The sequence below is a fragment of the Mustela lutreola genome, chromosome 9, assembly GCF_030435805.1.
Source record: "Mustela lutreola isolate mMusLut2 chromosome 9, mMusLut2.pri, whole genome shotgun sequence".
Classification (NCBI taxonomy): Eukaryota; Metazoa; Chordata; class Mammalia; order Carnivora; family Mustelidae; genus Mustela; species Mustela lutreola.
Genome location: NC_081298.1, coordinates 17,466,813 through 17,490,508, shown reverse-complemented (window position 1 = coordinate 17,490,508; position 23,696 = coordinate 17,466,813). Strand labels below are relative to the sequence as shown.

Sequence of the window (23,696 nt, the reverse complement as noted above, 5' to 3'; positions counted from 1 at the left end):
GTTTTCTTCTTGTGCCAAGAATATTTCTATTTATCAAGCCGCGGCAGACTTTGCCTTTGGGAGGGACACATACAAGGACAGGAACACTTTCCATTCCTCGGGGCTGTCTCTCTTTCCCCTTTCCTGTTTCAATTCCACGACTCTTTCTTTGCTCGGTTCCTCTGTACATCTTCCAGGGTTTTTGAATGCACAGGTTGCCTGATCCTGTCTCCTTTTGTAGGGAGTGCAGACCGACTCGGGTTGCGGTGTCCTGGAGAATTACTGATCCGTCTGTGAGAAAGATTGTTCGGGCCCGTTGAGGTGGTATCGTTAGGTGTTTGAATTCCCTCTGCCATCTCTGGGTTTCCCCAGAAGGAGATGCGGGAGGAGGACCCCAGTGCATGTGGTTGATGCGGGAGCAAGGGGCACCGGCAGGAAGCGGAGGCGGGGAGGCAGCCCAGAGAAGGCAGCCCCCAAGAGGGGGTGTTTCAAGCCTGTTCCTGTGGTGGACAACGGCAGCCCAGGCCCTGTGGAAATTCTGGAAAAGGTAGAGAACACACCTTCAGTGGGATGTGGGAAGGAGCTGGGCTATTTTATTTCACCAGCCAGAGAGAGACGGTCTTTTCCACAGAGTGTCTTGCCCCAGTTTCGAAGCAGGTCTTCGGGTGAAGAGAAGCAGTCAGGGCAGCCTGAGGGGGAAGAAGCAAGTGAGGCGCCCAGGGCACAGCCCTCAGTGAGGCGTTTGCTCTCAGGGTCGCTCCCCCGAGCATGGCGTCTCCTTGAACGTTGCATGCCGGTGCCTCGCTCACTCACCCTAGTCCCGGTTGAGGATGCCAGACAGTCTGCTGGTGTTCCTCTACACCAGGGGGGGCGGCCATGGGGTGTGGGTGGGATGAGAGCCGACAGTGTCTTCGGTACCCCCAGGGATGGAGTTCAATCCCCTTCATTGTTTCTCCTTGCTGCTTGGAATCACGCCTTTTGAGCTGCAGCTTTTGCAGGGGCCAGGATGGTTCTCTTCCTGCCCCTTCCTGTGTCCCAGCTCTCTGCCCCCCCCCTCAGACTCAGTCCCTTCTTCCTCCTGCATATCATTGTACCCTCTGTCATCCCTCTGTTCTTCCCGAATATTCTCTATTTTACTTGAGAAGCCAGAAGGGAGTGGTCCATGGCTGAAGCTCTCTGGGGGTCTTGCACAGAGTCTGCTTTCCAACATTAAGTTTCTATTTGCTGAGCCCCAGCCATACACCAGGTTTGGGGACACAGAAGTACAGTCATCTGCCTGCTGTCACAGAGCATCTATTCCAGTGAGGAAAACAGGCAGTCAGCAGATAATCATCCAAATGCCTCTCAAATCTCAATGAGGAGGAGGGTTAAGAGAAGACATGCATTGTCCCCAAGGAGTGAATAATGGGGTTTTGACCAAATCTGAAGGGCCAGAAGAATTCCCTGAGGAGGCAATGACTGAGAAGGATCTGAAGAATAAGTAGAACTTAGTAGGAGAGCAAAGTGAGGTGGGAAGGGCACTTTGATAGAGTACATAGAGTGTGCAAAGGCCCTGTGGCATGAAGGGGTGCAGAAAGCTCAAGAGACTGAATGAAGATCAGTGTGGGTTCACTGAGGAAACCGGGATGGAGAGGACACATCATGAAACAGGAGTTGGAGAGGTGGCTAAGGACCTTTGGATAAGGAATGTTTAGAAATGCAGGAAAGCTGTTTGAAGGGTTTTCCATAGGAAACGACATGATCCAATTCCCATTTTGATGGGACATTTTGATGTCCCCCTGGCTTGTGTCAGAGATAGATAAGTGGAATTTGGGGGTCTGATTAGATGTGCAGCTGTAGGAAAATGGCTGGACGGAGTCCAGGTGAGAGCTGACTAGGGCTTGGGCGAAGGTGCTGGGGACCAAGGATGGGCAGGGAAATCTGGAAGACAGACAGCTTGGTGTATCTTTTTATCCTTAGCCCCCATGGGCTTTTGCATGGATGCCTGGCCCAGGCTGGATATTCTTGTCTCTCAGAGAGGCCAGGGCTCCTCACAGTGCTCTAGTCTTTATCTTTTCTTATCTGCACAACACCCCAGGAGGAAGACCTCATTGTGCTCAATTTACAGAGAGATGACTAAGATTTGGCGTGATCGCCTAAGGTCTCACAGTCCATAATTTTAGGACATGGTATGCATGGTGCCCGAGCAGAGGATGGCCAGAGTGAGCTGCTACCTGTGCCCAGCACGGTAGCTCCATGGGAGCAGAGACAGAGGGCCCAGCACAAGGCCTGGGTCAGCAGAGGCCCACACATTGTGGGTCTTAAAAACACACATCCTGATTGTTCAAGCATCTCTTTTCAGTGCTTTACTTGCAAGAAATCTTGCTGCCTACATTACTATCTTCCAAGAGACAAATTATAAATGTTTTCTGATTAGTTCTACCATTCATAGCCCATTCCTAAATCAGCACAGGAAACAGCTAAGCTAAAACTTCTGCCTCTTTCTTCCTTTGCAAGCTGCCTGTATCTTATGCTTTCTTCCTCCAAGTTTTTTTCTTAGGCAATGTCTAGACAGTTAAACAAAACAAAACACTGAACTGGGCTAGAAATAATTTGTTATTCAAGGTCTTTTTTTTTTTTTCCCCCCTCTGTTGTTGGCTAGACGGGGTAATCCTGAGAGCTGAGACCAGAGATGCAATGCACAAATCAGTGAGATGTCAAAAGGTCCAGGTTGAATATACCATAGCAGACAAAAGCTGTTGCCAGCTCTTGTTTCAATCAGGCTATAGGCTCAACATTTTGCATGAAGTAACTTTGTCCTCTCTGCATTTATGCTGCTTTGAAGGCTGTGCATATCAGTATTTGTAGTGATAATACCGTGTGACCTACGTCTCTCTCCCTGTCTCACTGTCTAGCACTGAATATTACGCACAGTCACACACAATGTTGTGTGTTGGCACTGTCCTTATTCAGACTTCACTGTCCCTTGCTGGGACCACTGCAGTAGCCTCCAGTCCCTCCATCTCCAGGCTCTCCCAATTGAATCCATCCTCCCAATCAGCTACCCTAGTGATCTTTCCAGAATGGACCCCTGATCACGCCCATCCCCCTACCAACCTGGTTGATTTCATGTCACCTGATGGGTAGTCAGTGATTTCTGGTTCAAAGAAGGTGGAATTATTTATCTGTTCTGACCTTCAGGGACCACGAGAAACTAACTCTGTGGCTAAAAGTAATGGTGCCAAGCACTGTGCAAAGGTTCACCTACCTTTTTAAAATGACCCTGTCTTTATTGTTTGTAACATTTCAAAGGGAAGAAACTGATGCTTCAAGAGGTCAGGTAACTTGCCGAGGACCCGAGCTGGGATAGAAGCCCAGGCAGTCTGACTCCACAGGGCTCTAACCACTCTGCATCACAGCCTTCATCAAACCATGTATCACGGGTGATTACAGGAATATTAAAGCTCAATGTCACACAAAGAGTCATGACCTTGCGTGCCTCCCTGACCTCTGCACAAAACATGCTTTCTTCCTGCAGGCTCGGGGCCACCAAGTGTCTTGGCCAATGCAGGCCTCTGCCATGCCGGGCATGTGCTGTTCAAGGCACTTACCTTACAGCACCTGCTCCTCTCACAGTGGGGACTGGCAGAAGTCATGAACCTGCCCCTAGTGGGGGCCAGCAGAACCCATAACCCCTGCCCCTAGTGTGACCAGAGTAGCCTTGGGCTCCTCTGGGACCTGAGTCGGCTGCTCCCCAGGCCCCCAGGGCTCTTACAGGATATGATGTTTCCGTATCGATTCTTATTGCGGTTTCCATCCTCTTTGGCTGTGTCCCACGAAGCCGTCTGCCCCTCTGGTAAAGCCTAGAAAGGAAGGACAGAGTGGTTAGAATGGCCCGAGATAGGGGCCTTCTCCATTGTGTCGATGAGCCGGAAGGGAAATCGGATCCACTGGGATGGTCAAAGGGCTCCGTCTTCTTCGACGTGGCCTGGGGAGAATGTGAACTTGGCCCCATCATCAACTTATCTACTCGTTCATTGACTCAAATGTCACTGATGCCTTCTGTATGTCAAGAGCCCGGACGTGGCTCAGGAGGGGAGTCATTTGCTCATTAACACACTCATTCAACAGGTATTTACTGAGTCCCTAATATGTACTGGGCACTGCTGTAGCTACTCGGGATACAGAGAAATAGACAAAGTTCCCTTTGAGCTTCTAGTCAACCGGGCGATGCCACGGATGAGGGAGAAGACATATGTAAACTCAGACCGTGGAAAGTGCTATGAAGAAAAGTAAGCAGGGAGAAGGGAGGGTGAGAGTTTCTTCAGATCATACAGTCCAGGAGGGCTTCTCTAAGAAGGGAACAGTTAACTTGACTCTTTTTTTTTTTTTTTAATTTTTTTTTTCACTTTCCCAAAATTCATTGTTTATGCTCCACGCCCAGTGCTGCATGTAGTACCAAACTCCTTAATCACGTGAAAAATTCAGTTGTGCCCAAAGTAGGATGTGCTTTCCAGGCAGAGGGAACAGCAGGTGCTACAACGGTAACCAAATGACCGTATCCAAGGGTAAGGCAGGGAGAGCCGTGATGGGGACATCCACAGGGGCTGGGGCAGCTCAAACTATAAAAGGTATTATGGTCACCAGTCATGAGTTGGGTGTTATTCTAAGTGAGATGGAGAGCCATGGGAGGGTTGTGAGCAGTGCAGTTAGCGGATCTGATTTATATTTTACAAAGTACCTTCTGGCTCAAATAGGGGACCCAGGTTCTAGGATGCCTGGGGAGGAGGCAGGGAGATCGTTTAGGAAGTTGTTGCCATGGTCCGGGTAAGAGATGAGGCGACCGCGGACCCTTTACTGGGACGGTGGCTGTAGATGTAGTGAGAAGTGGTTATTTTCAGGATGGTCAGTTGAATATTGTAGATTTTAGTTCCCTCAGAAGCAGACTTGGAAACAAAGGTTTGAAGAGGAGATCTTCCTTGGGAGGCAATCCTAAGGAGCACAGGTGAGAGAGTGGGGGCAACGATACGATCACGGGAAGGAAGTCACTACATGGTACCCCAGAAGCAAGTCACCACAGTGCACATCCAGGCTTTCATCTCACAGGCCCATTGCAGGTTGGGGGTATCTACCCACCAATTCTCATGTACCACGGGTTGAGGACAACTCTTAGGAAATCCCTCGGCACTTCCGCCATGCTCTGCGAGTAAGCGGTGCATATTCTCTAGAAAAATCCCTGGGCAACAAGCCAGAGGTGCTTCCAGGTGGTGGGCACTGGGTGAGCATGATGGGAAGGCGAGTGTAGAGAGGGGCCAGCACATCTGCTGTAGGTGTGGACCATGAAGGAAAGAGGGATGAAGTCTGATTCTGGCTGGAAGAAGTGAGTGGAGAGCCACAGCAGTTGCAGAGATGGAGGAAGTACATGGGGAGAGAGAGACCGAGGAGGCAGGAACTACACATCGTGTTCTGGGCACTTCAAGTGCTTAGAATGGCGCCTGACGCCTGCTGAGGCCGTGTGCTTCTCGCCGTGTTCCACACAGTAAGAGCTGCAACAGCAGAAGCACATTTGAGATGACCAGTTGGCACCCGAGCTGAGATGCAGAGTGGGAGTCTGGACACAGACGTTCCCAATCAGAGCTGGGGGAAGGGTTGGGAGTCATCAATCCAAGAGGAGACAGACAAGTCAACAACCACGTGGAATGATTGAGAGAGCTAGGAGCCGAGTGTGGTGGCAACACAGGGAGGGTACAGTCACTAATCTCACAGAAAAGGACGCTGGGCGGTTAAGAGAGCAGGAACAGTGGTCGGGAAACTGCAGCAGCATGAGGGCCGGGCCACAATCTGATTCCTGTTTCCACCCCGCAGCCTGCGGCATGGGCCGAGTGCCCTGCTTGAGGGCTGGGCACTGCTTCTGAGGCTGGATCTGTGATTCCTTCAGTCTAACACCCCTGTCTGCAGTGCGGGGGAGACCAGCATCCTCTCATCTCATTACGCTCGCCTTGCCTTTGTCCATCCATCCCTTACGAGGTTCAGCCTCAACAAGCCCACCAGCCGAATGGTCAGAAATGCCACCCATCAGTGGGCATGCAGGACCACTGCCTAGGAAAAGCCCAGCTCATTCACAGTACCCCCTTTCTTGCTTCCAATCTCCCGTGTGTTAAGCCAACCTGGGTGGGTCTTCTAGAGAAGACGTTGGCAAACTTCCTGTAACGGGTCAGCAGCCTGGGCTTTGCAGGCCAAGTACTCTGTGCCGCCTGCACTCACGGTCTGTGGTTGCAGAGGGAACGCAGTCCCAGACAAAGCTGGGTAGGATCTGATGAAACTTAATTTACGAAAACAGGTGTCGGGTGGGATTTAGCCTGTGGCTGCCCTTTGTTGACCTTTCTTCTAGAAGCATGACTGGGATCCTCAGCTCCGCAGTGGCTGGGAAGGTAGAACTGGTGCTCCTTCTGCTACCTCGCCATTCTAGATGGAAAGGAGATGGGGTGGGAGACCCTTGCCTAGGCTGCCTGGCTAAGCTGTGTTCTCCCAAGTTCGCCTTCCCCAGGGTTTCAGACCCACGTACTAGAGTGTCTTCCCAGCTATTAATTGATCAGAATTTTATTCTGTGTGTGTCACAAACCCTTAAGCATCCCAGAGGAGAAGCGAAGCAGGTGCTGGGCTCTGGGCACCAATCTCTGCCCGAAATATCAGTGTGACAAAGGTCGCAGAGAGAGAGAAGTGCTCACTTTCCAGAGGGCCGGTCTCTCCTTTTTCCCTCGTCCTCTTCCTGCTCCCTTCCTCTTCATTACAAATGACATCACCCTGCGTCCCCCTCGCCATCGGTGTAGGGCATCCCTAGACTGCAAGTGGTTCTTGCTTTTGCATGTACCTCTTAGAACCCAAAGAGTCTAGCTCCGGGGCCTCACCCTCCTGCCCCAGCCCAGTAGCTCCTGCTGTTTCAGACAACCTGCCAGGCCCATCTATTCCTGGCTCTCTGCAGTGGCGGGCCATGACTGTCTCACCGGCAACACTGGACTTCTCAAGGTTGAAGCGGGTACTCTGGGGTCGGTTTTTCTACTGGAAACTCTGTGTGATCGAGGCCAACTGTTCATTCCATGATATCCAACCAACGAAAGTGGTAGGAAGCCATGAATAGGACACTTCAAATATTTTCATCATTATTTGGGGGGGGGAATCTGTTGAGTACCTACTATGTGCTAGGGCTTAGATTATGGTTCGCTGAAGGTTTTGTTATGGCTGTACATTAGAACCGTCTGGGGAAGCTTCAAAACTCCCAAAGTCACAGCCCTATTAAATTTCATCGGACTCCCTGGGGATGGGACACAGGCTGTCCGCAGTGTTTAAACTCCCTGGGTGGTTCTAATGCACAGCCACTCTTCCTGCAAATAATGAATTTACCTGGAGAAACACTTTTCCACGAGTCTCCTCACTAGTTTCTTTTGCTTTGGTCTTGTCCCCTCCAATCCATTCTCCACTGTAATCAGAGAGATCTTTCTAAAATGCGAACAGGACCCAGTTACTCCCCTTGCCATTATCTTCAGGATAAATTCCAAAGTCTTCGATACAAGGATCCTACATGCCCCTCCAGCCTCATTGCTTGCCCTTAGGCTAATATTCTAAAGATAGGGAACCAAATGCAAGGCCACAGACCATTTCAGGTGTTCCAGACTTCCGAGGCGGACTTTATCTATGCTGTTCCCTCTGCCTGAAATTCTCTTCCACCTGAGTCTGCCTGGAAAGCTCCTCCATACCCTTTAAAACCCATTTCAAGCATCTTCTGTTTCGTGAAACCTCCATCCCTGCTACTCCTCCCAGCACTCCACTTCCTCCCCAGCTAGTGGGTCACTTCTATTATCGGATGGACTCCTTTACATCCAATAATTTGGAAGTCCTGTCTCCCAACCTAATGATGGGCTACTCCAGGAAAAGGGCAGCTTCTTGTTCTTGTCTCTACCTCTAGAGACTGACACTGGCCTGTATTTCATATCTACCTGAATCCCCTTTGGAATAAATGAATGGGGTGGACAGATGGTTGAAAACATTAGTGGGTGAGGTGGTTTCTGTGTGTTCTCTTTAATCTCAGAGGTGTCCGTGATCTTAAAAACTATCTGGTTGTATCCCCTTCCACAGTGACCTTCTGGGCAGTGGGAAGGCTGATCTGTAGCATCAGCTACTTGGATACACTCAGTGACAGAGAGCTCACTACCTCATAATTCTTCCTGTCCACTTATGGACAGTTTGGATAGTATTTTGTTTCCTCTGCCTCCACGTACTTTGCCTTTGCCCTATGCCATGGGGGGACCCACAGAATTATCATACTCCTCTGTGCTGTGATACTGCAGAGATCTGATGAAGATCCCTGTCCATGCTCGGAGTCCTTAAATGGCACAATTTGGGAGTCATCTCAACATCCAGGCCATAACCTTCAGGGTGCACCCAGCATGCCGATATCCTTTGAAAAATCTTAAGCTGAGCAAAGCAGTTGTGATAAGTGGCCCTTCTCTGGGAAACCACACGGGCCCCTGACCTAGCCCTGGGAGGCTCTCTGTGTCCCTCGGTGGCGCTGGGGGAGGAGGGGTGAGCCTGGGGGCCACGATGCTGTTGACCGAGGTAGAGGAGGCGAGGCCTAACAGAGCCACCTCGGAGTGAGCAGTAATGACCCCCTAATTGGCAGACTTTGATCATATGTCCATTTCCCTTTTTAGGGAGCTGCAATGTAACAGGGGACAATCTCTTGAAGGAAAAAAAAAATATATGAAGGGGTAAAAGTATGAAAGGGAGACTCATCTCCATCTTCAAAGTGAGCCAGCCGAGGGCCATTATTTTTACATTAGTGGCTAGTTACAGTAGATTGACTAGGGAATGGCGGCGGTCATTAGGAGCTAATCACATTCTTTTCAAGCCAAAATTGCCATCTCATTATAATCATCCATTATCAATCTCTGCTTTCCTCTTCTCATTCTCTTCTCCCGAGAGTGCGAGCTCTATTTTTACACTCTTCTCTGAGTGTGGAAATGTTTCCTACTCTTCAACAGTGTTGCTTTTTCTAAGGCAATCATTTGGGGGATATCCTAGAAGACGCGTGTGGGGATGTCCTCATCACTGGAGGTCTGAGCTGTGGCGTTCACAGAATCCTCAAAAGTCAGACGTGGAAGGATCTTCTGAGAAAATTGTCGCCTCACTTTAGAGATCGGCAAAGTGAGGTCTAGAAACAGGAAATGACTTGCCTGAGCGCACGAGTTGAGTGGATCCATCTTCCCTCCACTCCTCCGCCCTCCTCCCGCCCTCCCTCTCTCCCTCTGTTCCATAGCAACCATCTGGGTGCTACACGCCATTCTTGGGTTCTAGAAATAACAGCAACGAACATGGCACCCAGGATCTAAGGAACTTAGTTCTAGTTGTGGGAAGGTGCAGACAATAAACGAACAGACAAGATAATTACTGTTTATAAACCAGTATATCCCAGTGTGTTCATGGCAATATACAAGGTGCCAGTGTAGACAGCACCTAGGAGCAAGGGACAGCTTCAGATAGAATGGACTGCTTAGGGCATTTTTGAAAAGGTGACATTTGAGAAAGAACGCAGCAAGCCCAAGCAGCTGGCCAAGCACTCACAGCCAGATGCTGGTGTCTTACTCTTGAGCATAAACAATTTCTCAGAATGCCAATTTCAGAGGCTACTCTGAGGCCAAGATGGGGCAAGGCATACAAATGACCACGGTGTGGTCCTAACTAAACAGACACAGTATGAATATTGTCCAAGCCAAGAAAAAAAAAATATGACCAAAGCTCCACCTATCTTGGGTCATAGGAGAGATGGCTGCTCCTCTGTCACTCACAGCTTTAGCCTCTGTCCAGCGTCCTCTTCTTAGAGCTAGGATTTATTAAGGTCCCGAATCTTACCACTGCCTCACAATGCCCAATCCCGAACAAAGCCCCGTATCCCCCAACACAGCCCACAGCCTCAGAGCCATTTCTCATGTCCTTTTACTGAGATATCCTGCAGGATTTAAACCTGGCTTGCTCAACACCAGGTGTGTTCCTACGTGTGTCTTGTTAACACACTGGCGCTGAACACTGAACGTTGAGCAGAAGCCAGCCGTGGCAAAAGCAGGGGGAAGAACATTCTAGGGCTGAAGCAAGAGCAAGTGCAAAGACCCTGACATGGAATGAGCCTGGTGTGTTCTGGAGCTGGAAGGGGGGTTGCTCTCTGGGGTCTAGAGAATAGGAGCAAGCAAGTGACGCAGAATGTGGGCGGGGGAGGGAGTGGCGTGCAGTGGTGGTCGGTGAACCACCGCCACGAGTACAAGTTTTATTCTACACCAGTGAACATGCTCCGGACATGTTTCCAGATGAGGAGGCTGAGCCAGTCCCAACAGCGCGATAAGTGGCTCGGAGCTTTTGTCTCATGAACCCTCCCTTCATCCCTGCTGCCAGGCTTCACAGACTTGAAGGTCAGATTGAGATCTGGTACCTCCTAACTCTCCCTGTGACTGCGACCTTCCCGCTCACCCATCCAGCTTCGCCGCTCCCAGCCACGGAGCTCCGTAAGCCAGACACTCCACCTACCTAGAGAGACCCCCGTGGGGGTCCTAGGCTTTGCAGGCCCTGCTGTGCTGAATCAGTCCACTGGACAGTGGAAACTACCTCAGTTTCCCCACTTACTACTTTAGTTCCCTGCTCTAACCAGGAATGGCCCCTGCTGTCTGGCTGGTTCCTTCAACCTGTTGGCTTCGCTCTCCTGAGAGAGGAGGGTCCTTTCTGAAGCTGGCCATCCTTCGTTGCACACTCGTCTTTTCACCTAAGCCTCTTTCCACTGTGCCCAAATAGTGAAATGTCAGAACACAGACCTCCCAGGAGCAACTCAGCTGCCACCCAAGGCGGGGAGTGCCCTGCCACTTCATTTCCCTGTGCACCGCCTATCCTTGGCAGATTCTGCCAGTTACGATGTTCCTCATATGGTTTGACTGTATCCTTGGAGATAATTGGGTAGGATATGCCCTGGGGTACAGTAAAACCAGGCCCAGGGAATGCTGACCAGGCACTTCCTGACTGCTGCCTCGGGGCACAGCTGATGGCCTACTTTCTCCAAGAGCTGTCCAGACTGCCAGGACTTCCCCAACATGCCTGCCATACGGCATTCTCTGGCATACTTTGGAGGGTCTCCACCAGGAGGCACCCTTTCCCCTGGGTCTTTCCTTTTTTTTTTTTTTTTTTTTTAATTTATCTATCTATTTATTTATTTATTTATTTATTTTCAGCATAACAGTATTCATTGTTTTTTGCACCACACCCAGTGCTCCATGCAATCTTTGTCCTAATACTCACCACGTGGTTCCCCCAACCTCCCACCCCCCGCCCCTTCAAACCCCTCAGATTGTTTTTCAGAGTCCATAGTCTCTCATGGTTCACCTCCCCTTCCAATTTCCCCCAACTCCCTTCTCCTCTCTATCTCCCCATGTCCTCCATGCTATTTGTTATGCTCCACAAATAAGTGAAACCATATGATAATTGACTCTCTCTGCTTGACTTATTTCACTCAGCATAATCTTTTCCAGTCCCATCCATGTTTCTACAAAAGTTGGGGATTCATCTTTTCTGATGGAGGCATAATTCTCCATAGTGTATATGGACCACATCTTCCTTATCCATTCGTCTGGGCATCTTGGTTCTTTCCACAGTTTGGCGACCGTGGCCATTGCTGCTATGAACATTGGGGTACAAATGGCCCTTCTTTTCACGACATCTGTATCTTTGGGGTAAATACCCAGTAGTGCAATGGCAGGGTCATAGGGAAGCTCTATTTTTAATTTCTTGAGGAATCTCCACACTGTTCTCCAAAGTGGCTGCACCAACTTGCATTCCCACCAACAGTGGAAGAGGGGTCCCCTTTCTCCACATCCCCTCTTTCCTTCATTTTTGTCAGGAATGCCTCTTGTCCACCGGCGGTGCCTAATGAGTCAGGGAAAAGGCAGGGCTTTGCAAAAGGCAGACAGACTAGAAGGGAATATTTTGTCCCTCCTGGTCTCCATGAACTTTTCTGAACATTAAGTCAATAACTGCCCTTCCCAGCCCTGCCACATTTCTGAGCCTGGCCTTCAGGCTGGGGGCAGGGGGTGCGGGGGGTGCAGTGGGGACCTGCCTGTGCCACAGATTCAGCGGCTGTGCTCCACTTGGGACGTGGAGGCAAAGAGGAAGTGGCTGTTTTTATGCTCAGCACTCAGAATAGTGAGCACTAAGAATGGTTTATAGCCTAACATACTAAAAAGAAAAAAATACACCCTTCACGTTAGGGGTGGGGGAAGGGTTGACTCTGTGGGGGAGGGAGGGGAGGTTGTTGCCAGCTGAACTCTTGTGCCTCTTGGTGTTTACGTGACTCTATGCATTTGTGAAAACTTAGGGAATGTACACCTCTGCCCCACCCCGCAGTGGGTTTGATGGCATGTGAACTTAAAACAATGAAAAGCAAATACACCTCATGGAGTTTGGTGATGATTCGTGACTACCGGAGGCAACCATGGTAGGTTGCTACACCATGTCGGGTGCGCAGGTGTTTGGGGTCTCGTCCTTCCCTGTCTTGCCTAAGGATGTGCTTACAGACACCCACGGCTTACTTCTGGAACTCACTCTCTGCCTCCCTTTCATCACAAACATCCAATTTACTGTCAGAAGACCAAAGATGGGGGCTCTTTGCAACATCCATCCTGGTTTGCCTTGGACAAAAGGGCTTCCCGGGGTTGTAGGATTTCATTTTAAAACTGGGACCATCCTGGACAAAGCAGGACAAATCATTCACCCTAGGAACAGGTAAGATGGAGTATTCAAAGAAAGAGAAAGTTTTGTGAAGTGTTGGAGGCCCAAGGTCTGATCTCCATGGAGGTCCATGAGTTCAGTAAACACTAATATTAACTGAAGTCCCCTGCTGGCTGGTAGATGGGAAGGGCTGCCATGGACAGCTGTACTGGTTGTGCACAGTACAAGAGCCACACGTCTGAGGCAGCATCATCTATTTGGTAGGCAGTTCTGTATATATTATGAACAAGTATCTTGAGACACGTGCACCTTTCGCTCTTTCACCCTAAGGAACTGTGTGAGTTCCCGGTGGCCCGGCTGGCCCGGCAGGGCCCAAGCTTGCAACAATGTCTCTTTCTGCACTAAAAAGCCCACGCCTTAGGGATTATAAATGTGGATGGGGAAGGCAGGAGAGGATAACTAATGACATCTACTCAGAGTGGCATCAGGAGAGCAAATATTATTGCGACCATGTCACTAAGTAGACGGTAATTTATGAGTTCTGCCGGGGTAGCCGAGTAGAAAATCAGATGGCAGCACGATGGGGGTATTTGTCTGTGACAGGAGTGCTGATCAAGGCAGAAGAGTTGAGTGCGTGTCTGTGTGTAGAGTCCCAGAGCACCATTTAAAAAGCCCCCCATTAAAAGCTCAAGGTTTCTTTTAAAAAGAAATTTTACGACTGTGGTTCTCAAATTTTGGTAGTCATTCAAATTTCTTAGGGGACGTGGCCAAATGCAGAGGACTGGGCCCTGTCCCGTGTCAACGACCCTGTGTCCTAATGTTCTTTCCTGACTCTCCAGGTGATTCCGACACATGTCACAGTTTGGAAACCATTGTCTTAGGAATAAGGTAAATGGGAGCAGCAGATTTCTGGGGACGAGTCAACTTAAATTTTAAGGCAAATACTCGGTGTCCCTACACAGACAGCCCAGAGATGTGGGAGTCATTCTGCGTTGGTGTCTTTCTTTAAGAAATACTGCCTTTTCCTCTCCCTCAAGGAAATAAATAAAACCTAAAAGGGTGGGGGGCAGTCTGTTTCTCCTTCTGCCTCTCCTAGCTTATGGTTTCTCACTCTCTCTCTCTCTCAAGTAAATAAATAAAATCTTAAAAAAAAAAAAATACTGCCCCCCCCCTTATTTTTTTCCTGGATAGAACTATTCTTAATCATGAAGCCTTTTGTCAGCACACTGTAATTCAATGAAGTTGATATTTAGTATTCATATATATTTTGCAGATGGTTAGTAGAAGAGAGAGGAGCAAGAATGTGTCCTGCCCTCACAACGCCGACTGTCTCCTGGGGATGCTCCTACGAGGGTACCTCTTTTCCTCCCAGCTCTGAACCCATGATCTGGGGGATCCCTGCATCCCACTCTCGACTACTGACTTATGGTCCCCTCCACACACTGCCTCTGTCTTTGTGCATGAGCTTCTGGGTGGCTGTCTCTGGGCTAACAGCTCTTTCTTGAAACAAATTCAGCCAGAGTGAAGGGAGGGTTGTTACAAGCCAGGACTATTGGTCTTGTTAATTTCATCCAGGAAAACTGGGCAAGGGGTGTCAAATTCCTCTTTATCTCCCAGCTGGTTTCATTTTTATTTCTCTTTTCATGGGCGGGCATCTTTGTTTCTCTTCCAAGAACTGGTTTGCAACATTTCATGTTTCCAAGCCCCAGCACTCAGGCTTTTCCTCCACCCACCCTCCTACTTTTCTTCAATGCAGTGTCTCATCTTTTGTCAAGATTCTGATTGATCTTGGAAGTAATGACTGACAAAAAGCAAAAGCGAACACCACCCCAACCACCCCCCACCAGCCACATCCTGGGCTGGCCTTACTCACCTGCTACAAAACTTTTTAACTGGGATTTGTTATCTAAGTACAGGCTGTGGTAAGAACATGATCTTCCTTTAAAGTGGGGACTTCATTTCCTTTGTTGAGCATTCTAACTATCTCTGGGGCTCCAAACAGTGCAAGGTATACAGTAGGCACTCAGTGAGTGTTTCTAGCCACATAAAATAGAAGCATAGTGCAGAAGTCCATGCTCTGCAGTCAAATATTTCACAGGAGGTGCGGTGGGGACCCACGGATGGAACAGTCTTGGCCAAGACCCCCCAGCATGTCAGGAACAGATAAAAAACCAAGTCTTAACTCTTGGTCAAGAGATTTTTCTCTGTTACCACCTGAAAATTACTCACTTGGTTATGGAGGCCTCTCATATCAAATGCAGAATATACTGTTTGTTCAGTTACAAAGAGAATTATAAGTAGAAAATAAAAATAAGCTCAAAAGAGAGCACTGAGTTAAGTCTCTCCTACGTGAGCTTTTTCCTGCAAGAAAATCTCTCAAGTCCAAACCCACGTGGTCTACTGATGTCTTTGGGCCACCCTCTGGAAAGGGCCCATTTTCTCCCTATTTTCAGTCACGGGGAGTGGAGTGAAATGAGCAGGTGGAGTCCATGTTTTCCTATTTTGGTCACCAGGAGTTCCCAGAGTTAGAGAACAGCCATGGTCTTCCCTTTTGTGGCTGGGGCACCTGCTGCTAATTCCCCAGGTCCCTCCCCGGAATCACCCTCATTTGAAAATTAAGGAGGGAGACCAGAATCTCTTTGGAGTCACCTGCCTGCGGGATGCTCTATGACTAATTTTATCAACCGAGAGAAAACATTGTGGGAGAAGCAGAAGGTCTACCCTGCTTCTGCTCAGGTTGGCTTTGAGCAGAGAAGGGGGCCCTGGGTTGTGCCGAAGCATCAATCTCCATGGTGACGCCCCATGCCAAGGCTGCCTGCCACTATCACCCACAGATGACTAGGGGAAACATGGCAACACTAGCTTTGTCCCCCAGCAGCCATGCGTGAGGCACGTCCATCCAGAGCTGGAGAATGAACAAATGTTTGCTCTCCATTAGGGCTGTGTCCTATTCCTCACAGCTGTTCCTTGTTGCCTTAAATAGTCTTAATGGGCCTGTAATAACCAGATACCTTCTGGCCTCCCTACTGGACTCATCATTCATTACGATGACAGACTGCCTGGATTGGACTGGGATGCAAATGCTTCCCATGGCAAAGTCACTACTTCCTGTTGTTTTGCATCTTCTCCGAGCCCGCTACTCTTCTGACCGTGATGATGCCTGGGCTTACCCAGCTCACAGACAACCCCTCTCTCCAGCCAACATCTCCTAGCATTTACTGGCAGGCTAGGGTGTTTTTTTGTTTTTTTTTGTTTTTTGTAGCTGGCGAAGGTGGGAGAATCTAGGCTGGAAGAAACAGGACAGGGAGGAGTGAAGACTCTGTAGTCCAAGATCAGGGACGGAGGCCTCTTAGCTTCCATGCGGATGGGTTCCATTGCCTCTGGGAGGGGCTATCACATGTCCCCTGGCATCAGATGTGACCAGCAATAAGTAGAGCAGGTGAGGTGATGGGTCCGGGGGCACAGGCAGGGCATGCACTGGGGACTCCATGGGCCACCTTAGACTAGTGTCCCTTAACCTTGAAAGTGCATTATAGTTAATCAGGAGAGCTTAGAAAATACAGATCTCTGGATCCCACCTCCGGGAATTCTGATTTAATTGGTCTGAAGAATAACCTGGGCATTGGTGTTTTTAAAATTTCCCCACATAATTCTAATGTGTGGCCGAGACTGAAAACCTCCAGGCCTCATATTTGTATGGGAGGTGCAGTTAATATGCCTTAGGTCTCCTCGAGTTCCTGGGAACTGAGGGCCCCTGGCCAGTCATGGTTGCTAGGGCTTGAGATATAACTATATGGCGGGGGGCGGGGGTGGTGGTAGCCCCAGAAAGGGGGTCCGGTAGAACTATCAATAGGAGGGAGATCCAGCTGGCCTAGAAAATTAGTTCTTACTTAGGCTCACAAAATTTGTGGGACATAAACATTTTCTAGATCACTTGGACCAATCCCTTTCCCCTCATTACATAAATATGGAAATGGAGGCCAAGAAAGAATGACCGCCCAAGGTCACCCAGATACTTAATGAAAGAGACAGGACTTGAATCCAGGCATTTTGACGATACACTCAGAACGATTCCTATGTGAATTCAAGTCATTGAACTTAAAATATATATACCGAGAGACTCAAGTTTACATGCCAAAGAGCGCGAGCTGATTTTATGTCTCTACATGAGAAAATGTGTGTGGGCTTGTCTGGGCTCTGGGCCCAGTCTCCTGGTTTGAGCAATTCCATCTTTTCCTTCAATTAGTGTCCCAGCCGCCTACTCGCCTACCTGCCCCTGGTCTCCCTGCTCTGATCTATGCCAAACAATTATATCTAAAAGGCTAATTCAACTTAAAAAAAAAACAAAACAAAAAAACTGCTGCTCCCTTCCATGGTTTTGCATGACCCCTAGAATAGAATCCAAACTCCTTAGCCTGACAAGTGTCGCATTGCTTCCCTACCCCAGCCCACTCCTTCTGATAATTCCAGCCCTCTCTCCCTCCATGCTTCGTGCACCAAACATAGTTTGTGTACCAAACTGCTTCGGCGTCTTCTGGTTCTCTTCACTCAAACTGCCATGCATATCTCCACACCATACCTGGTCTAGTCCCTCTGCCCAGAACACCCTTCCTTGCTTTCTTCTGAATATTCCTATTTCTCAAGCTTTGGTTAAGGCTTTATGTCTTCTGGAAAGCCGGTGGCCACCCATCGCCAGGCTAGGTTGAATGCATGCCACCACCCAAGGGTTCCCACAGCACTCTACTGTGACATTTTGCCAAGATATGAAAGTGATCAGTTTATATGCCTGTGTCTAAGAATTGGCTCAAATTCTCCCAGAAGGCAAGAGCTCTGTCTCTTCCCAGTTCCTAGACCCTAGTACAATGTCTACTCTATGGAGAGCACTTATACATTGAGCTGAAATTCCACAAGACTCAGTCCTTGGTTATCATCTCTGTCAGTACTCACTTGCTTCCTGACTTTGAACAGTCTTATGGTTTTAATGTTATCTATATGACAGTAAGTCCAGAAGTTTTCTCCCCAACTCAGGCTTCTTTCCCAAATTCCAGACTAATATATATCCAAGCACCTACTATCCATCTCCACTATCAGGTCTAATAGACATCTCAAACTCAGTTCAAAATTGAACTCCCATTTGTTCCATTGGCCCCAAGTCTCTTCTCTCTGTGGCTTCCCCATCTCCATTAGTGACAACCCCATCCTTCCAGTGGCTCAGATAACAGCCCTGGAGCCACTCTTGGTTCCTCTCTGTCTTTCACATGCCATGCCAATGTATTAGGAAATCCTGTTGGCTCTATCTACAACATATATCCAGAATCCAACCATTTCTCACCATCTCCACTGCCTCACCTTTATCTCTCACCTGGGTTACTGCCATGGCCTCATGACTGGTCTCCCTAATTTTACTGTTGCCTTCCTATGTCTCTTCTCAACACAGTAGCTAGGAAGAGCATTTCAAAATAATGTCCGATGGTAATTTGTCTTCTCAAATTTCTGCAGTAGCTTTGCATTTCATTCAGAGTAAAAGCCAAAGTCCTTGCAAAGTCTTATAAGGCACTATATGGTCAGATCCCTCTTTATTTCTCCAATGTCATCTTCTATTACTCTACTCATGTCTATTAGTCTACCCTTGGCCTCCGTGTACTGCACTGATCTGGAACATACTTCCTCTAGATTTCTTCCTCCATGTCTCTGCTCAAAGCTTATCTTTTAATTAAGGATGACCTTTCTACCCTATTTAATATTGGAACCCCACTTACTTTCTGTCCCTGGAATATACCATCTCCCTCCTTTGCTCTACTCTTTCTTTTTCCATGGTACGTGTGGGAGGCTGGATCATCCAAAACTTGTATTTGCTAATATCTCCTGTTCTGCAACTTCCTCTCTGTCCATTCAAAGAGAAGGTGTCTAATTCCACTTCTCTAGAATAGAGGCCGTTATTGCTTGCTTATGACCAATACAATGAGGTGGTAGTGATTCTTTATGATCTCCAAGTTAGGTCACAAGGGATGATGTACTTTCTACTTCGGTCACTAAGAGGCTCACCTTTGAAGCTATGAGCTACCATGTAAAAAGTCCAACATCCTGAGGTTACCAGGCTGTGAGGAAGTCCAGGCCTGTTCCTGCCAGCAATCCTACTAAGATCCCAGCAGACAGCCTGCAGCAATCACTAGATATGAAAGCAAAGACACTCTCTCATGATTTCAGCCCCAGCCCTAGAGCCTCCCCTGTCAAGATTTCAGACACCTTATTTTTTTTTTTAAAGATTTACTTGAGAGATGGAGGGAGCGCACGAGTGGGAGGAGGGGCAGAGGGAGAGAGAGAATCTTGACCAGACTCTTCACTGAGCACAGTGACCCACTCCACACTTGACCCACTCCTCACTGGCTCGATCCCATGACCCCTGAGAGCATGACCTGAGCAGAAATCAAGAGTCAGACACGTAACTGACTGAGCCAGCCAGGTACCCCCGAGAGGTCAACTTGCATGTCAACTTGTCAAATCCATTCATTTGTATGGAAAAACAAAACAAAACAAAACAGAACAAAACAAAAACTTGAGCAGGAGAGACAGGCAAGAAAGAGCACATAGCATGTTGGTTTGATAGTAGAATTGGAGGCCGAGGATCCTTATGTCTATAAAGGAGCACAGTCTTCAAGCAGACCTGTGACTCATATAGCCATTACATAGATTCTAGACATCATGGGAGCTTTGAGGATCAAAGCAATATCCAGCTAGAGTCTAGGAAAGGGGACAGGCACACCATGGAAAGCTTTCCATAAAATAACGCTTCCCAATTCATTTCCAGTTAATCAGAAAATGTGTTAACTAGAAGCTAAACATCCCAGTTAACTGATTAATATAATCTGAACAGATTGAATGCAAGGTTCGTCTAGTTAGCGATGTTTCCGTCTGGGGACTAAATGATGGAAAAACAGGCACTGTTTTCTCTCTCACTATAAAAGTAGACCGTTTCCATGCCAGAAAGTTTGGAAAATGCAAAAAGGCACAAAAATAAATTTTAAAGATCAACCCAAATCCTATCACACAGGGATGGATACTTGCAAAAAAAGAAAAAAAAAAAAAAAAGATCTCATTCTGGAAAGAAATTCACTAAAGGAGTCAAATGTGTTTGTATTTGTGTTTTCAAATGTTAGAACGCAGGTTCTAGAATAGTGTTTCTTGGTCTTTGACTATTTGTTCCTCTTTCTGATAAGTCATCTGTCTCCCTTAATGCTATGCAAACCTTAAAACATGAAATAGTAGGACTAATGACTTACTGAACCACCATGACACTAAAAGTGCCTTACTAACAGCACACATTCTCCTGATATTTACTCGCCAGGCAGATCTACATAGGTGTGCATAAGCATGTGTGTGTAACACTTTCAGGGGCTCGGACTATTCAACAAAACCCCTAGGAAATATGGCCCAGGGATGGAAGGTGATGAGATCATCTCCTCCAACTATTATCCCAATTCTCTTCCAAAATCTGTAGATGGAGCCTATGAAAAAGGTCTTTAACTTGGACCATATTTGAAATTAAATGTACGTTCTCTTGAGCTGGTCATTACTCACACCCATGGACATAAACGTTTTTGTTCTCATAAATGTGTCAAATACGCCCCCCTGCCACCGTGTTTTATACGCTCATAAAGTTTTAGGACCGGACAGGTCCCTTAGAAATCGCCTTATCCAAACTCTCCATTCAACTAATAAAGAATCTTAAAACGCAGGTAGCAAAATGATATGCTAATCTCACACAGTTTATTGTGTTGGAATCTGGCTGTCTGGACCCCCAATTTAGCACAATTTCATGACCTCACACAGCTTGTGAAATACTGCTTGGTAAGCTCTTTCTCAGAATATAGTCTGAGAGATAAACTTAGCCTGCATTATCAAGAATTCCAAATGTGTAGAGTCTGAGTCAATGCCTTCCCACTGCACACAGTGTAACTCAAGCAAGCATATTTGGGGCACATGCTGCATGTGGGAAAAAAAAACCCACCCACAAAAAACTAGTACATATAACTCGGAGCCTGGCATACAGTAGATGCTGGAAAGATATTTTGGGAAGGAAGGAGGAGAGAGAGAGAGAGAGAGAGGAAAAGGAGAATCAGAGAAAGAAAGGCTTGTTTTCAGAGCTGGCTTCTGGAAGAGGCTTGCAAAATTCCTCCAGGGGCATGAGGTCTTCTTTAGTTCAGGAAAACATCTTAATGAGTTTTTCCTCCTATTTTATTTTATTCTTTGCAAAAGGTGAGGTCTAATGGACCAGGTCTCAAACAAAAGGAGGGAGACAGAGAAACTTGAGTTGTTCTGCATAATAGTGAGGGGAGCGTAGGAATTCTTTTCCAGGCTGCTGGGAGGAAGGGAAGAAAAAAAAAAAAAAGCCAAACAAACAAGCAAGCAAACAAACAAACAAACAAAAAAAGAAAAACAGGAAAATTTGCAGACAGCACAAAGGACTTTTCAGAGGGACTGGACAGACATTGTGTCAGGAGACCAGAAACTCAGGAGGACTTCTTTTCAAGCATTTTCTGAACTTTGCTGCAATAAGAATAACCTTCTCTTATTCCTCAAGCCTCAGTCACAAGTGCTACTCACAAAGTCCTTTGCCGTAGCGATGCTCTGGGGAGGGAGGAAAGGCTTGAGGAGGGGTGCGGAGAAGGTACAGAGAGAGGGAAGACAGCAGACACCAGAGGTGACAGGGACTTGGTGGGGGGTGTGGGATGGGTGTTGAGAACACGGCAGAAGCAAGATAACAAGGCCAGAGGTGACTATGAGCAAGCAAGTCTCCCAGAAGTCACTGGCTTTTTTTTTTTTTAAACAGGTGGGCTGGGGTTTGAGCCATTCTGTCTTCCTACGGCAGGAAGGTATGAATGCAAAGTTGATTCAGTAGGTCTGGGAGGGGACCGAGATGGTGTCTCTCCAGCACGCTCCCAAGTGACGCTGACACTGCCGGTCTGGGGACCAGACCTTGAGTAGCAAGGATTTGGCACCCGTAAAACCTCTGCACGCTGCTTGGTCTCTTACCTCATATTCCTCCTTGAACCCGTAGCCCTGGCCTCTCTTCATCTGGGTGATGTGCTGGAGCAGGTCGGCCACCCGGATGGCAGGCTGGAACTGGTCCCGGGGATAGCTCATCTCCACGGGGTCGCAAGCCCGGTAGGGGTGAGTCTGGATGGTGAGGGTAGGCTGGGACAGCTCCCCACGGCTGCCATCTGCTTCAAAGAGAAGGAGGCAAAACACGCATCACCTATGAGAGTTTCGTCCTCTGTCCTCCCTGCTTCCCCCAGGGCAGGGGGAACTAATTCAGGATTCAGGCGATCAGGAAGTTGCAGGAAGAACAGAGACATGCCGCTTCCCTTGCGTGGCTGTGGCTGTGGCGGTTGATTTAGAAAATCAAAAAGACAAACCAACCAAAGAACACAACAGCCCCTGGTTTATTTCCATTCCAAGGGTGCGTATTGCGGAGCAGAGACAAAATTCCAGGTTGCTTATCATCCTCTGTCTGTCTCAGTCCTTGACAAGGGTGGTCTTGGCTAATCATGGCCAACCCCAGAACAAGTGAGAAACCAGAAAGCTCTTTAGGAAATGCGGATGCCTGGAAATCATCTCTGGTGCCTGCCTGCAAGTGAGAAGAGCCCCAGGTGTCTGGAGATCAGAGCCCCATGTCTGCTCCTGGTCCATTTGCCTCCATCCTTGAGAGGAACTGAAACCAGTCTTGGACCCCCAACTGATAGCAGGAACGCCCCTGACGCATTCAGCTGCTTTCTCTAGCTGTGGGCTCTGCAATAGTGATCACCTTCTGCCTGTTGGTCTAGTTTCCCTATCACTTAACACTCTTGATCCAGGAGTGTCAGTGAACCTTCTTGGCAGGTAAGGAAGCCCAAACCTCTTCCTTTAGTCCTGCCAGCTACTTCTCCCAGGCCTGGTCCTATGCCCCAACTCCTTTCTCAAGATCTGTACTCTGCTTCAAAATAATCTTCATGCCCACTGGACTGTTCTAACTACCCTCTGCTAGCTTGGCCATCCTGGAAAATAGCCTGCTGGGGCTAGATGTGAATTCCCCCATTTCCCTTGGACCAGAACAACAACATCCTTGCCCTACTGACTCCTTGGCAAGCTTCCACTGCTGGTCTTTCAGGGCTAGTCCGTCATTCTCACAACCATCTAGGCTTAGTGTCCCCCACCTCCTCCCAGAGACACAGACAGTCTACACCCTAGAGCCTCCTGGTGTGGCATGCACAAGTTGAGAACTGTCCTATTTGATGTGACTCACCCCCGTATTTTCAGGATCCACAAAGTACCCCACTGAGCCCATGCCATGTTTACTCTGGAGGCTTTAGCATATGTTCCTGACTTTCTACAACTTGTCTTTTCAAAATTCATGTTTCCTTTAGCTTGTCTGTTGCTCATGTCACAATAATCCCCCAGACATTGATTCTGTGTGTAAAAGGGACATTTTCTTTGTGACAGCAAGAGCAAAACTGTTCCAAGCAAGGAAAGGACTGCTAACAGAAAGAGCTAGAGTATACAGGTTACGGACAGGGGAGAAGGGCCCAGGTGAGATGTTAGCACAGCTTTCCTGACTGCCCAGAAGAAAAATACTCCTTACTTCTTCTCCTGCATTGTTTAAAAGTAGAGCTTTACAAACATGGGTGTGGCTACCACTCTCCACCACACCCATGGGATCAGGAGTCAGATTTATTGGAAACTCACTCTCAACGTGCCAGGGACTGTGGTGGGCACTGGGAATGCACAGCACAAAGATTTCACCTTCACGACTTGATCGTCTGGTACAGCAGACCGACCAGAAGAACCATCTGAAGCAGGAGAACAGAAACTGGAGAAGCCCAGCACATCGAGGGAAGAGCAAGGAGGCTAGGATGGAGAGAAGGTGGTGGCTGGAAATGTGAAGGGGCAAAGCTATAAGAGATGATGAGAGGTAGCCCAAGGAGGCAGCAAATGGGTGAGAATCT

The 23,696-nt window shown here is 48.2% G+C and overlaps 1 protein-coding gene and 1 non-coding gene across 13 annotated transcripts in view; one reads left to right on the top strand and one right to left on the bottom strand.

Moving 5' to 3' along the window:
• PTPRT (protein tyrosine phosphatase receptor type T) overlaps nucleotides 1-23,696 on the bottom strand; it is a 1,057,545-nt gene that overhangs the window by 78,470 nt on the left and 955,379 nt on the right. For 8 of the 12 annotated variants that reach the window (XM_059133123.1, XM_059133125.1, XM_059133127.1 and 5 more), the window contains 2 exons: nucleotides 21,748-21,938; nucleotides 3,734-3,821 (listed from right to left, as the gene is read on the bottom strand). In XM_059133123.1, coding sequence (XP_058989106.1) covers nucleotides 3,734-3,821; nucleotides 21,748-21,938 — 279 coding nt within the window. The remainder of the gene's footprint in view (nucleotides 1-3,733; nucleotides 3,822-21,747; nucleotides 21,939-23,696) is intronic. The other 4 variants (XM_059133124.1, XM_059133131.1, XM_059133128.1 and 1 more) reach the window with 1 other exon arrangement.
• LOC131808740 (small nucleolar RNA SNORA43) lies at nucleotides 12,086-12,223 on the top strand. Its single transcript, XR_009344939.1, has one exon. It is a non-coding gene; the product is annotated as a small nucleolar RNA SNORA43 (small nucleolar RNA).